Here is a 16,899-nt window from a genome sequence, read left to right on the forward strand (position 1 = left end):
ATGTCAGCTGGTCCAAAAAAATTTCTTTAACTAGTTGTGGGGAGTCCTGGAGGAAAAACTAAATAAATGGATTAAAATCTCAGCTCCATTATATAAGGAAGAGGCTTTCAACTTTTTATGAACTCTTGAATATCTCTTTTTCTCTCTCAGATATTATCTTGAAGTTGGCAAAAAGTCTTATTTGGCACACCTATCAGAATGGCTACTGTCAAAAAGACAACAAATAAAACAAGTGTTGGCAAGGATGTGGAGAAAAGGGGACCCTCATGCACTGCTGGTAGGAAAGTAAATTGGTACAGCCACTATGGAAAACAGTATGGAAATTCCTCAAAAGATTAAAAATATCATCCACCAATTCAACTCCTGGGTATTTATTGAAAGAAAACAAAAACACCAATTGGAAAAGATACATGCATCCCTATGTTCACTGCAGCATTATTACAATAGCCAAAACATGGAAGCGATCCAAATGCCCAGCAAAACATGAATGGATAAACAAGATATGACTTATTTATACAATGCAATATTACTCACCCACAAAAAAGAATGAAATTCTGTCACTGCAACAACATGGATGGACCTAGAAGGGTATTACGCTAAGTGAAATAAATGAGACAGAGAAAGACAAATACTGTATAATTTCACTCACATATGGAATCTAAAAAACAAATGAACGAATAAACAAACACAACAAAACAGAATCATAGATAAGGAGAACAAACAGGTGGTTGCCTAAGTGGAAGCGGATGGGGGAAGAAAAGAAAGAGGTCATGGGTATAAAATGAACAGTGTAAGCAAGACAGCTGGTAACTATGCAATATCTTTGAAAGGGTGACATATCATAACTAGACTTATTATGGTGATTATTTTGAAAGGTATAGAAATACCAAATCACTGTGCAACAGGAACTAACATAATGTTGGATGTCAACTGTACTTCAAAAACAGAAAAACTAACTCACTCACAGAAAAAGAGATCATTGTGGTTATCAGAGGCAAGGGGTGGGTGAAGGGGAAAATGGATGAAAGCAGTCAAAAGGTACAAACTTCCAGTTAGAAGACAAATAAATACTGAGGATATAAGGTACAACATGATAAAACCAAGCCAAACTCAATTATTAAAGTAATTTTCCTCATCTGCATCTAAAAGTCCACCTCAATGTAAAATTTATACAGATTTTAGTATCGTGGGCCTTTTATTTTTAGAATTCATCATCTTATTAATAATTGCATGAAAGTCAATATATCACATTTTATTTACATTATAATTTTTCTGAGTCAGGAATACTTTCTTATAGTTTACCTCAATTATTTTCACAAATTCTCTCAGGTGAAAGACTAAAGAAATATAAAAAAAAAATCTAGAAAAGGTTATATAATCTTCCAAAAATACATAGAAAATTTTTAGACTTGATATATCTTAGTCCCATTTCAATATTTAGGTCCCTAGCCAATATGCTACTGATCAAATATAGGCCTTACTACCAATTTTCTTGTTTTTTTGTTTCAGCAACTCTTTTTCACTTGTTTTTAACAACTGAAATAGAGTTGGCCCAGATGAGGTCTCTGAGTCATCTTACAGATTTAGAAATTGGTTAAATGCATTGTTTTAAGCCATAAAGTTGCAAAAATTTCTTACAGCAGAAACAGGACTCTAAAACAAGTATTATCTTAGGAGTTTGCAGAAAATGTATATTCCTAGGTCCTACTCCCAGAGATTCTGACTCAGGAGTCTGCATGTTTAATAAGAAAGCTTTATGCCTCTGATGCAGGTGACACACTTTGAGAAACAGCACTTTAGATCATACATGAAAATACAGACCTCACAGGTAAAAAGAATCACATCTAAGTTTTTTTTTTTTTTCCACATCTAAGTTTTAATGGGGAAAATATTCAATATGTATTTATTTAGTGAAATGAGACATTTCTTAGCTTGAAAAGAGAAAAATATATATAAAGGAAAATACTGGCAGATTAAAATGTATAAAATCAAAGTATTTCTTAAAGAAAAAGTAGAAGGGAACATATTTCTATACTATATGGTTGACAAAGTGTTCCTACATATATTAAATTATTCCATATGCTATTTTAATTAAACTTGCTATTTTCAAATTTGAAAAGAAGAATTCACATAAGTAAACACAGACCAGAATGTTTAATCTCTCTAGAGAGGATATTTAATCAAAGAAATACCAATTAAAATCACAGTGAAAAGCCATGTTTTATCTACTATAATAGTAAAGTTAAAAGTATTTTCAAAAATTACTATGGAAAAAGGTTTGAGTGATGTTATGTCAACATGATGGAATATCCTATGGCCATTAAAATAATTATATTGTTTATAAAAAGGCATAAAAAATTCATTAAGTTAAACAGCAATACACACAATTTTATATTTACTTTTTTCAATAATGTATAAACTTAATTAAAGATTATCTGAAACAATAAAATATAAAAAATTAAAATAATCTCTCCAAAGTTTGCTAAAATAAGCTTTCTAAAACTCCTAGAGATTTTTAAACACTGCATTTCACTTCTAAAATTAAAACAAAATTACAAAGAAAAAACATGATTTCATAAAAGAAAAGACACTTAATAACAAAAAACTGACAGTCATGATCACAGAAAAGGAGTCTCTCTTGAGAATGGCTGCCATCTTTGTCATGGACAAATGAAAAAAAACTTACATTAGACTAGCACAGGTCTGAGGACCAAACTTCAGGAACCACCACCACTATCCTGAAAATGATTTGACTTCAGGCCCTGTGTGAGTAATAACCAAGAACCCAACTATGATTCTACAGAGGTCCCTCCCCTCTCCTTCTCCACTGCTCCCACTTCAGTCAGCCTGAGAAGCTTATCTATCATTTGAAGGAGCAATGATGGGGAAATAGAGACCACAAGGTTCCACAAAAGTGGAAAACTGCCAATCCATTAAAAAAGGTGGTGGTGGGGGGTGGGGGGGAGACTGCAATGGATCAGAAGTCAATGAGAATGATAGGTTGCCAAAAATAAAATGAGATAATGTAATAGCACCAAGAAAGAATACCCACCGATTCCTTCAGTGATTCAACCAGTTGAAGCAAGCAGACAATGTCAGCCTTGTAACCATTTGTTTGTTCAAGTGGATTCATTCACTGACCTCTGCACAAGTGTGGAGAGATCAATTATTTTGAATAGAAGTTATAGTTTAGTTGTAAATGGCTATTATAAAGATATCACCTTGCTATATTAGGTCGGTAAGATGAAAAACAACAGTTTTTCTATTTTTTTCTTTAGTTTCATATCGCTCTAGTTCCCCCTCAAATGTGTAACTCTGCCAAGGCAGTATCCTTTGATAAAGATAATGATCAAGCAGTGGGATTTAATGCTAATATAATGCTTTTAATTAAAGTTTTATTGGATAACTGTGGTCATTACCATCAACTTGAATCACCCAAGTATAGGATACTTCTAGAACCAGATTAAACTGGTTTTAGTTCAGTGAACAGATTCACAACTATCGTCAATTGAGCATAACTATTATTTATTGTTAGATTATTCTAAAATCCTATGTTTAGAAGATAAACTTGCCAACTGGCTTTAAATCCATATTTAACTTAGATCTTTTACCTAAATTTTTTGATAGCTAAATAACAGATCTGACACCAACCTTTACACTTATAATAGATCTTGAAATTGATAGATCTCTCGATAAAACAGAAAACAAATGAAAACAAAATTTTAGTAACTTGCAAAAAGTATGAAAAATGCTATACTAGAAGCCAGAAGATCTGGATTCCAATTCCAGCTTTCTCATGAACTAGTTACAAGACTTCGGGAAAGGTCAATTAAACTCTGTGACCCTCAACAAACTTACTTGTAAAATGAAGGAATGAGAAACAAGATGCCCCTTCCAATTTAAATAATATTTAATTCTACATGTGTTGATTTTTGAAATTATAAAATACTACCATCCCATTTACTGTAAGTACCACTTTGGCCACAAGCACAGACTGATCCTGGTACATATAGCCTACCACAAACTAAAAATAATCATGGGGGTTCTGGTCAAAGTACAAAACTTGTTTCCAACTACAGCTGTTTTTGCTTTTTGTGACTTGAAATCTTAGAATGATCTATGCCTCCTCCCTTTCTCCTGTCTCCAACAAGTCCTCATTGGTAAAGTCTGACTGCTTCTACTAACAACCTCCCATATCTCATCTCTCAGCATTCTCAGTTTGGTCAGAGCACTGGATTCATAAAGGGGACCAATGAGAGATGAGGTGAAGAGGGATGCTATCTCACTTTTTTAAACCTCTTTAGTCATTACTGTCCTGTATGCATCCAATGTTCTGGCCCATCTGATCTTATTCTCTCACAGGGCCACCTTGAGATATCTTACCCCTTCTTTATTCCATTGAATAACTAGAATTCCTTGTTTCCAGCACTCCCCTCCTCACAAATCTCATAGCCCCATCTCAATCTTTTTAATCTTTCTCTCCAACTATGCCAGTATTCTTAAAGTCACACCATGGAAAAACTTTGTGGAAAGGTGATTCATCCTTTGTGTATTATTTAAGGAGAGCAGTCCAACTCTCTAACACTCACTGCTTTTCCATTCTTGATACCTCAGTAATTTTTCAATGATTCCCCCAAATCAGAGTTAGCGACTCAAAAATCACTTCAACCAACTTTTTAAAAACTGCATTTTAAAGGGTCAAATCTCACCATTCACATTCTTTGGAAGATTTAAATGTTTTTCTTCATAAAGAATTTTCTAGGGCTTCCCTGGTGGTTCAGTGGTTAAGAATCTGCCTTGCAATGCAGGGGACTGGTTTGATCCCTGATCCCTGATCCAGGAAGATCCCACATGCTGCAGGGCAACTAAGCCCATGTGCCACAACTACTGAGCCTGTGCTCTAAAGCCCGGGAGCTGCAACTACTGAGTCCGTGCAGCTAGACCCCATGCTCCCCAACGAGAGAATCTACCAGAATGAGAAGCCTGTGCACCACAACTAGAGAGTAGCCCCCACTCGCCACTACTAGCAAAAGCCCACGTGCAGCAAAGAAGACCCAGGGTACCCCCAAATTATAAATAATTTAAATATTAAAAATTTCTCTATTAAATTAATTCAAAATTAAATTTGTTACTCTTGTGTATGAGTTTTTAAAATTACATTTTCTAATGACCTACACATTTACGAAGTTAAAAATTTAACTTACCACGTGATCAAAGTTCTAAAAATTAAGAAAATAGGGTAAAAAATAACGTGATGAGCTCTAGTTCAGCTTAAATACACAATTCTTAATTAGGTCTTATCCAAGCTCATCTGGTCCTATTATACCCTCCCATGATGCTTTATTGTTTTTAGGAGACAAGCCTGTTGTATCTTATGCTTTTCCTTCCTAAATTTTAGCCCGCACACACACACAAATAAATCACTATTTACCTCTCTTCTCTAACCCACTAAGGTCCATGAGAAGAAGGATCATCTCTCTTACAGTTGCCCAGCATAGTACTTGGCATGAACAAGCTCGCAAACACTGCTAAAATAATGAATGGTTAATATTCCACATTTTGTTTTCTCCCTATTTCAGCTTACTTCCAGTTAAAGTGATAAAGGCTTGTTGTTTCCCTGTCCAGATAATTATCTTGAATTTGATATTTTGCACTGAAATAGTTTTTTGTGAGTTTTTTAAATGCCCTTATCTATATGATTTTCTTAAATGGGACAAGGAAATATCTGTTTAAAAAATTTTTTTAATTGCATTAGGTAGACACCAAATCTCTAGGCCAGGGCAAAAACATTTAATTTAAAAAAATAAAAAGGAGAGAGAGCACTTTCTGAGTTCTAATTTCCATATCTGTTATTGGAATTTCTAGGTCTCAACAGTCTTCTAAGGAATAACAGAATTCTTCATACCAACCTATTGACTGCTTATGTGATGAGTTGAGGGCAACTTAAGCTCTAGAAAGAAAACTAAATTTTAAGCAATTTAAATATTGGCTCAAAGGTAAGAGTGGAAAATGAAGTCTCTGTGTCAAAAAATTTAAGTGAAACCCAGCTCGTCTCCTGAAAGCAACGGCAGAATCAGCTGCTGTTCTGCCTTCAAGCAGAGGACAGTCTTGTGGAGTACATTCAGGTAAAGCTAATTCAGGGTGATGCTTGATAAATAACAGGAGTATATTTCAGTGCTATGGGAATGGTTAGGTGGGAACTCAATCTTAGATATCAGAGAAAGCTCCCAGAAGTCTTAATATTTAAAACGAAACAATTAGAACCTGTCAGCGTCATTGACAAAATTTACTAGTGTCCATTTGTTTTGCCTCCTTAAGTTCAGGTTACCAGGATTGTGCTTTTTGCCATACACCACAGATACATGGACACAAACAGAGCTATATAGATTTTATTCATTTCTTTCTTAGTTTCACTGACCTTATTTTCTAATTTCTCTGTTCTCTGTGTAAATCATTAAGCCTAATTCGCTACTGTTTCAGGGCCTGAAAATACTAAAGTAGACAATATTGTCCTTTCGACTGTCTTTTGTGGGAATATTTCTGATCATACGGGTGTTATCGCTCCACACCACATGCAGAAAGAAGCAGGGGACGAAAAGCTGAGAAAACACTGCCACAAAAGGAAACAAAGTCCTTTCTCCCAAAACCACAAGTTCTAGATTTAGCTCTACACTCAAAAGATGACCCTGTGCTAAAAAAGCAACCATCTACTATTCTAGTGCTGTTTTGTTTTGTTCCAGCTTTACTAAACTCAGATAACTGGCACATAGCTTTCCAAAATTATCCTCAAGCTTAACCTAATTTAGTCTTTCTTACATTTTTACCTCATGGGAATACGGTTATAACATAGGCTGGTCCCCAAAAATACACTATGTCCTTTCAGTCTCCTTCCCTCTACCACATGCATGACTCCTTCTTCTAAGCACCCTCAACATTTGTGTTTTCCACTGATTGTTGGTATGTGTGAATCCTAAAACTCCAGCAGAAATAAAAAGTGGATGCAGAATTGTTTTTAATTAAGAGTTGAAAACTTGAGCACATACACTAAGATCAGTTCTGCTCAGTTCTCTAGAACAAAGATGGAACTAGGTACCATCCACTGCAGTGGGTCTGTCATCTCTCGCACAGAGCAATTTCTGGAAGAGCATTCTGGTGAAAGTCTAAGGCCAAAGGAGGTGTCTTTGAGATTTCCTGTAATCTCAACCTACAACTCAGAGATGATATGTAGGTCCTCAGATCTAGATATTACACATTCTCAGCCTGGTCCTTTTGACTAGATTCTCTATCAGAAGCTCATCCAGAATAGAGAAGTCAGCACAGGAATGTGGGGTCCTCCCCAGAACAAATCCATCTGCAAGAGTACGAATGTATGGCGTATATGTTAGAACATTTCCCCTCTCCTCAAAAAGTGACAAAACAGCACTGCACAGTCACTACTTAATACTTTGCTTCCATTCATATCCTGAAGTTCTTATCCAATCTGTTTTAAACCTCAATTCTCTAAAATTAATGCTTTTATTCTCTGACTAAAACCAAATTATGTCTAATAAGATTTCTTAAGAGAATTTATGAACCTTTGGCTATTTTCCACAAAATTATCTATGTGTATACATAGATGCATTTTTTCTAGCAAGAGGGTTGATATTTTTCATCAGATTTTCAAAAGGCTCAGTACCCAAAATATAAAACAAGGACATAGAGCAATCTTTTTATTCTTTTTCTATGTGGATATTTTCAGAAAAAATGATTTAAGGTAAACAAACACACCAATGCAATGCAGTCAGGTAAAACCAGGAAATGTATTTCTAAAAAGGTTCTCCTACCCTTTTTGTTAGATGTAAAATAATTTCTGGATCCAATGCAGAAGCCACTTAGGCAGTACCATTGAATGCACTGACAGTGAAAAAAATGGAGTAAACCAGTAAAAGATTGTCTTTTCTTTACATTTGCTGGTTCTCTAATTTTCAATAAGCTAAACTTTATCTTTAGCCGAATTGAAAGACTAAACATGTTTATGTAAGAATCACAAAATCTTAGCACTTGATTAAAATATGAAAACCAGGACGGGAACCAGATTGAACCTCTCTCCCAAAATAACATAAAATTATCACTACCCAAAGCAATGAAAATAATGTGATCAGTTGAAAAAGAACCTGAAATTTTGTGTACTTATTAAAATGACAAAAGACCATTTTCTGAACATTTTGGCTTGGAATTTTGAGTTTTTACATTTTAGCCCCTATATCACCAGATTTTTATTCTGTAAGTTCTTATATTTCAAAACAGTTACATTCATCATGTATGTGATAAAATTTAACTTCTGGTTTCCAGACAGCTGACTTGTCCCTTGTCATTAATGAGTGGTAAATACAAGGTCATCCTTATCACAACCTAGTTGAGGAATTTAAAAGAAAAGTCAGAAACAAGTTACTTCCCAGTAAACAAATCCCTGGTGAATTTACCAGCTCTAGTCAGTCAGCCCAGCACTGGTGGGAACTTTTATGCATACATACACACACACACACACCCCTCAAAAATAACATTGTATCAAATAAATTTTTTCCTGCCTCCTTGACTTCATTTATTTTCCCATTTACTCATTGTTTCCTTGCCATTATTGACTATTATCTTTCTTCAGAGGTTTAGTCACATACTTCCCTATCAGCCTTGCCCTATCTTCTTCTTCTTTTTTGTTTGTTTTTCTTGCCATGCCAAGCAAGGCATGTGGGATCTTAGTTCCGCAATCAGGGATTGAACTCACTCGGCCTTAAGTGGGGGCACTGGAAGCTGGGAGTCTTAACCACTGGACTACCAGGAAGTCCAGCTCTGCCCTTTCTTCTGCCCAAATCCCCAAGTTTCGAAGACTTTCTGGGTCATAAAGTATCTTAGAAGATTGAGATTCTGCATAAAAGTATATCTGAATATGTGAAACTTAGAAGAAAAATATAAAAAATTATATTTATAGTATACTTAAAATTCTCATCAGAATTTAAAAATGTAGAGTAATTTTTAAAGAAAAGAGAATGGCTAATATTTAGCAATAAAATGTTACATAAATAACAGGGATTGCAAATAACTGGCAGAGTTTTCTTTTCATACTCTGGATAACAAGAAGCTTACAGCAAAATGCGAGGTACAGCTACATATGACTTTTAGGACCCAATTCTTTTTTCTACTCTATCTTGACTACCTCCTGTAATTTATAATTTTAATGTTCCTGTGCTTATCATAAACCTTATAATTCAAATCCTTTGATGTTCAGAAGTCTTTGAATGAGTAAAACTGAGACCAGTGAAGAAAACAAGGCAATATTTCCAGTTTATCAAGTAATAGCTTAATAACTCAGCCTCATCACAAAGAATTATATAATCAGATTCAAGTAATACTCCAAACAACTGTGTTTTTAAAACTTGGGTCTCTGATTTTAGATACAATGGCATCTGAAGATTTTTTTTAAAAGATTATACTCTTGCAAAAGCAATACAGTTTACATAATAGCATTGCTGCTATATGAAAATGTCTGATCAAGAGTTATTAAGACAAAACTTACTTGCCTAGCTGACTATAATAATCAAATCTTTTCTGGGTTCAGAACAGGAGTAAGTGAATGGAATTTCTGCAAGGAAGAGTCAAAGAAACACTGCATATAGTGCTACAATACTTAGAGCATACATGTAGGAATCAAACACTTGGGGATAATACTTGCTGTAGGAATTATTTTTTAAAAAAAGATTTCACAAAAGACCAAAAGAAAAAGAAATACTTGGGTTGTTACCCCTTCTTAACCTGAAATTCTAAATAAGAGAAATTTTTTGAAGAATTATAAATGAAATACTATTTACATATTCTATATTATTGCCTGGTGATTTAAAAGTTAAAAATATTTTATTTGAAATAAAATCTGTTACAGAAAGCACTGCATCTGATAAATATGAGAATTTCTATTTGCTATCCTATCAAGTGGCTAAGACAAAAAAGAAATCACTACTTTTGAGAACTGAAGTATTTTTCTATTTACAAGTACAAACAAAGTCAGAAAGATCTGACACAGAATAAGACAATTAAAATTCTATCGTCAAATAACAGATAAATTCAAAGAGCTGAAGTATGCTAGCAATGTCACCTTGACCAGATTTTAAAAAATCAGTTATTACCCTGAGATTCTGTTACTGAACAGGAACTCTCACATGTATAAGATGTATAAGAACCATCTTTAGGTGATGAGCCCAGAAATAAAATCTAGGATTCTGCCAAGACTATTCCTCCTACAACACAATGGCAAGGCTTTTGTGTGACACAGAAGCAGATCTAAATTTCTTGCCAACATCATGTTCTTTTTTTTTTTTTGCAGCATATGAATGAAATCATCCTTCTCTTGGAAAGTCTGTTAACTCTTAAGAAATAAACCAAGCAGATGGGGAACCAATACGAGGAACACTTTGGTTTCTGTGGTTGTATAATTAAAAAATAAAATGAGTAATTGATGAGAGTGATAGCTCAAAAAAGGGAAATAACTAGACTGAGTTCCATGGGATTAGAGCTATATTTGATGAGTTTGGGCCCATTTAACAACCCTCTGCCTCCCATCCCTGCCCACCTGCCCCCCCTCCCAGCTTCTCTTCTGCAAATGAGTGCTTTATATCATGAAGGCTAGCAAGTACAAAGTATATAATAGCTTTTTTTATTTTGCCATAATTTTTATAATGCCTATCAAGTTTTGGCTACATATAACAAACTGAAAAAAACTAAGAAATGCCAGATTTTTTTTAAGTTTAGCAATATGTAGGTTCACATAAAATACCTTTCTAAATATACATGTACCCGTAAAAATGGTCAGTAATGTGCACAAAAGCATGAAATATATTTTGAGTTCTTTTCATGGAAAAAAGAGCCCTCTTGGCTTATCAAATAATGCTGACCCTCCCTAATTACAAGCACTTCTTGAAGAGAATAATGTCAAAACCAATCATATTCCAAAATATATCATTTGTAGAGATAAAATATAAAGCTCGCATATTAGCTTGGAATTTATATTATACTAATTTTACTCAGACATAAATTGTCTAGTGAATTAAAAAGGAGCCACTTACAGGTGAAAGTAGATAAACAAAAGAAAACTGTTTATAAATGGGTAATATGTTAATTAGTATTCTGTTCTGCTTTAATTAATTTAAAAGAATCATTAGCTAAATCAACTATGTAAGATATAATTTCACAGTATTTGAAACTGCGTGAAGATTTCTGTTTAAGATATTTTAAAACTTGCCTGTAATTAGTTGGATAAACTGGTTTTTCCAGATCTCATAAAAGTAAACTGTAACCCATATTTTGTTTAATTATTACAAATACTGAATTGGTGAGGTTTAATTTAATAAGACTTTACTATATCTGCAGTATTAACTAAGTCAGATAAGGAATTATTACATTTAATTGAGGCTTACTTTAATTTTAAAAATAGTATCTTATATACATTTCTAGTTTGTCTGCAAAATCCTTTATATTTTCAATTTTCTATATGGACATTTATTTAGTAGAACACACCACTGTCTGCATTTTGATTATACTACTATACTTTATCTGAACTGAGAAGAACTAGCCAACAGATCAAACAATTAAGAGCTTATACAATTTGAGGTTGCATCTTCAGAAATCCTTTACAGAAAGACTGAACATCAAAACTATGTCAAAATTCTCACTAAGCTAAATTCTGATAATCTCTTCAAATTCAGAAACAATGAATTTCAGTTAAAAATACGTAACTTCTATAAAATACATTCTCCTTAAGAGCTTCTATTTAAAAAAAACAAAAACAAAAACCTCCCGCACCCAAGTACAGTTAATACTTCTGTCTAAACCTCTTTCTCTTCCCAATTTTCTCGTTTTTGTCATATTTTCCCCCATTAAAGTAAGCACATTGTATTTTGGTTTCTTTTCTCCCTCCTCATTGTTCAGATGAACATTTTAATAATCTTTTAAGCCATGCTGTTCAAAGAAAACAGGCTATTTGAAGGTAAAGAAAATTCTCTAAGTTCAATGGTTTTCAACATGAGATCATTTTCCTAGACCTGTTTATTAAAAATCCACGCAAAGCAAACACTGCAACTGTAAACAGCTACTGAAAATTGGAAGTTTAAAAATAAAGCCGTTGAAAACACTTCATTACACACCTTCTCTGTGAAGCCCTTTGTTTCCACTGAAAACCATACTGGAATCCTTGTACAAAAGAAGTTGCCTTCTGGCTGTCAATAGCTATACAGTCAGTAACTGAGGGATCCAGATGTCTGCAGTGGTTAAAACAAATGTTCAGCCGTGGGTGCTGATTTCGCTTCGCTCTGTGTAAGGTTTTTCACAAAGGCAGCAGAGTAAGAGCGCACATAGCAACAGCACTCACAGCTGATTGGATGGAGGGTGTGCTCTGCCGCCCCTGCTCGTTGGGTCCACTACAGCTTCCCTTCTACTTGGCAGCGCTATCTTGTTGTCTTTGCTCCTCTTACCAACTCAGCTGTGTTTAGGCAACGTGAAAGGAAAGATTGGTGTGACGATAATGACAAAGTATTCTAGCATGCGTCCCTAAAATGTGCGTCTCTGGGTACTTTTAAAATGGAGAGAAATTCATAGGGCAAACATTCACTTCAGTCGGTGTTTCACATAAAACAGAGGACAAAGGGGTGGTGGAGGGAATCAATTTATTACTTCGCATTTCAAGTAAATCAGGTTCTACCATGTGAAACCCTCTGTAAACAAAGAATACAAAAATTTAGGACAATCAGGATAAAGCATTAACCTCTGTCTACCCAGAACTATGAATTACTTCACAACAAACTTCACAAATTCCAAGAAAACCAAGATTAGTTAGTTAAAACAAGGCAAGACCTAAAAATAGTCCTCCCTCAAATTTATGCAGTGTCTTTTAAGAGGGCAAGACAAACTGAGGTTAACAGGTTGCTTAGAAAAAATTGCTCAGTAAACTCTGACAATAAAAGATTTAACTAGGTATCTGCATTAAAATATCTCTTCTCATACAAACAATGACAAAAAACATAAAACAATGACACTGAGTCTGAATTAAATTTATTTTTCAGTAATTTTTTTCCCTCTAGGAAAAATGTTTGGGGGAGTCAATGCAGGTAGTAGCAGATAAACAGATATGAAGAATCAGAAAAATTTCTCATTTAGGAAATATTTCCCATGAACTTCACACAAACTAGGATAGTGTTTTTCAAACTTTTAAAGCAATGGAATCCTTTAAATCTGCATTCTTCCAATAAAATGCATTATTAGTGGTGGCATTAGGATTTCTATACAGGAGAGAGTAGGCAGAGGCAACAGCAGAAGCATACTATTTATTACTCAGATCTTTGTTTATGTGGAGTGTCTTGCGGATAGGGCAGAGAGGCTGATGGAAATGTTGGCACTATTAAAGCACCCCATGAGCACCAGGAGGCTATTTTTAAATAAGAGGCTACAAACAACACTGCAGTTTCATATTAGTCCCAGAATCTACAAAATTCCTACCCTTGAAAAAGCTTTCAGGATCCCTGGAGTTCTACAGAATACAAGTAAGAGATATAACCTGTAAGAGTTAAACCTTATTACCTAAGTAGTATAAGGAAAGAACCCGATCGTTGGCTTAACAATTAGCCAGAAGGAGAGCTGCTAAGCCTTCTGAGAAATAATGAGAGAGATGTGTTTGGGAGCACAATAACCTCTGAGATAAGCGACTCAGAGAAAGAATGGCAGAGTAGAGAGAACAAGGATGTTGGAGTCAGGCTGACCAACTTGGGTTCAAAATATGAATCTGCCATTTAAAAACAGTAAGACCCTATACAAATTAGTAAACTACTCTGAGCTTCAGTTTTCTTGTCTATAAAATGGAATTAATTCACAGGACTACTGTGAAGGCTAAAAGGTGCTCTTTGCTAGTCAGACTGCTTTTTTTGGTTACTAAGGACTCTTAAGGTTCTTCAAAACTTAAGAGCCTTTGCAAATTCTATTCCTCATTTGCTTGGAGTGGTCTCCCACAATCCCTTCCACTGATAAGTCTCCCTTAAATTTCTCTTCCCCAGGGCAGCTTTCTGAACCTGGTCTCCGTCTCTCTATACTTTTTTCTTAGTACTTAGCTCACAAAATGTTAAATAATTATTTGCAAAATGACTGGTTGGACATTCTCCTCCACCACACTGTAAGTGCTTTGAAGGGAGATACTACAACTATCTACATTATTGCTTACCTAGCACCATGACTGATTTATATTCCATATACTACTTTATTTGATTTCATAACCATGCAAAGTTAAATAGAACAAGTTTAAATAAGAATATCAATTCCAAACATTTATTCAAGTCATACAACTAGAACCAAAGAAAATAGATTTTAAAAAAATTTCGGATAAATAATTGCATAATTCAAAATTAACTTCTTCCTATATCTTTGAAAAAAAGAATATATGATCTCTAAACTGTTTTAGAATACTTCCTTTCAGTTAAAATTCTTAAAATTTTTAATTAAAGGCTAATAATAGCCAGTTTCTATAATCTAAAACTATTAACATATTCAAAGAGAACTTATTAAAAATACTAAATTTAATCAGAAGCATGTAATTACAAGTGAATAAAATGAACTGGAAGAGACATGCCACCTTAAAAAGTAAAATGCAACCAAGAGATTTATTTAGCAAAATGCTTCCTCTGCTACCAGTTCTCAAAATGATAAATAAATTTCAAAATGGCACTTTATATAATTCTGAAGAATGGTTGCTTTTTCCCCTGGTTCACTGTGGTACACAATGCTATAAATAATCTCAACAGTCAACAAGTTAAAAATCTGAATAATATATCAATAAAATGCTATACCAAGTACTAGTCTCAGGTTCTCAATTCTCAACCCTCAACCAGGAAAAAAAACCCTTTTTGCCCAGTATGGTCATAATTGTGTTCTCCAAATGGGCCAGTTCAAGAAGTGTAAATTATCTATATTATACTAATCTAAGGAAATAAGTAGGAAGCAAATCTCCCATGAGTTTTTTTAAGCTACATATTCCAAATACAGAATGGAAAAATTTGAAATATTAACTGTTTCACATAATCCAAGTCCTCTGTTAGCAGAAACAATCGAACTATCTACTTTTAAGATGCCGTGCTTAGTCACTCAGTCATGTCCTACTCTTTGTGACCCCAAGGACTGTAACCCGCCAGTCTCCTCTGTCTATGGGATTTTTCAGGCAAGAATACTAGAGTGGGTTACCATTTCCTCCTCCAGGGGATATTCCTGACCCAGGAATTGAACCTGCGTCTCATGTGTCTCCTGTATTGCAGGCAGATTCTTTACCCACTGAGCCATCGAGGAAGCTTTTTAAGATACCTTATCTTTTAAGATATCTTTTAAGATCTCTCTCTTTAAGAGATAACCATGCTAGCTTGGATAGTTTTTAAACAAAAAAGATAAATTGCTAGAAGAAAAAAGAACCCTTCAAAGGTAATTACATAGCTACTATATATATCACAAGAGTCGGACACAACTTGGCGACTAAACCACCACCACCATCACTATATATGTAGGCCCATGGACCAGGCATAGTGCTAATTTCTTTACATGCCCATCTCCTCTGATAGTTACTATTCTCACAGATGAGAAAACTGCTTTATAACCTGCTCAAGTAGGCAAAACTAAGTGGGCAAAGCCAGGAAACAGGTATTCCTAAATCTGTGTGCTTTTAACAATTCCTTTCATAATTATATTTCCATAAGACAAATATGGCATCATATAAGAATAAACTTGAAATACAAAAATCTCAAGCTAACATTTTTCTATTTATTACTCATTCAATAACCACCACTACAGCCCCATTACACCTCAGAACTGTCATTGATGTTACTTACAAGACAGAAAAACAGGATTTGACTGCTAAACAGGGAGCCAGGCTATAGTTACATTAAGGACACAATAAAAGGTTCAATCTGTGAACTTCACTACTTCATAATCACAGATCACATACCTGATTCAGAGAAAGTAAAGGAGGTAGAAAAGAACATTGAACCAGGAACTACGGATCTGGGTTCTAGACTAAACTCTACCTTAAATACTTCTCTGAAATTATTCATTTCTAAATCAGAAATATTTTCTTTTTTTTTCTTCTTCTTTTGACTGCAATGTTGGTATGTTGTAAGGATCAAATGGGACAAGATACAATAATTTTGAAAAACAGCACAAATAGGATATTGTCATCACTGGTAGTCAGTCTTCTAGGGGTTAACAGTGTAAACATGTTTGCACAAAATACAACCTAATTACTGAAAAGATCCCTTAAAGCAGCAAGACATAATGGAGAAGAGCTAGCGTGTCTAGGGTTCAAGTTCTTTCCTCTTAAGAAGCTGTACTGTCAAATGATTTAAGCTATCTGAGTCTATTTCTTCATCTGTAAAGTGGCAGTAATAATTTCTCTAGAGTTATGAGCCATCTAGCGCAAGACTTGGCTCTCAGTTCAGTTCAGTTCAGTCACTGAGTTGTGTCTGACTCTTTGCAACCCCATGGACTGCAGCACACCAGGCTCTCAAGCAATTTAAGTTTCCTCTTTTCTTTTGCAAACATCAGTTCTATAAATATGTTGCTAAACAGCAAATGTACATTCATACATACACACACACCAACAAATAAAAGGCTAATACATTAGTAGTATCCCATATTAATATCAATAGGGATAAAATTTAAATCTTGACTATCATAGAAAGATTTTTATGACACTGACATTTTTAGTTTGTTAAATAATGTCACTTTAACAACACATTTCACAGTTCACTAACTTATTTGCAAGAAAGACTAAATAAAACTAAATTTTACAATTTAAGGAATTAAGAAAATTTATGACTTTTCTCATTAAATCCATATTTATTCAAAAATTAT

The 16,899-nt window shown here is 34.3% G+C and overlaps 1 protein-coding gene across 42 annotated transcripts in view; it reads right to left on the reverse strand.

Moving 5' to 3' along the window:
- ATOSA (atos homolog A) overlaps positions 1 to 16,899 on the reverse strand; it is an 84,587-nt gene that overhangs the window by 46,772 nt on the left and 20,916 nt on the right. For 10 of the 42 annotated variants that reach the window (XR_015134497.1, XR_015134504.1, XM_086321009.1 and 7 more), the window contains one exon: positions 3,053 to 3,143. The exons of 28 other annotated variants lie outside the window; for them this stretch is intronic. Coding sequence is in view for 2 of the 14 variants with exons in the window: in XM_086320990.1 (XP_086177116.1) it covers positions 12,168 to 12,204 (37 nt within the window). In the remaining 12 variants the exon portion in view is untranslated. Of the gene's footprint in view, positions 1 to 3,052; positions 3,144 to 12,167; positions 12,339 to 16,899 lie in introns of those variants that run through there. 4 more of the 42 variants (XR_015134496.1, XR_015134495.1, XM_086320990.1 and 1 more) reach the window with 1 other exon arrangement.

The sequence above is a fragment of the Bos grunniens genome, chromosome 10 (assembly GCF_055505025.1).
Source record: "Bos grunniens cultivar Pamir isolate PY7600 chromosome 10, Bosgru_T2T1.0, whole genome shotgun sequence".
Lineage (NCBI taxonomy): Eukaryota > Metazoa > Chordata > Mammalia > Artiodactyla > Bovidae > Bos > Bos grunniens.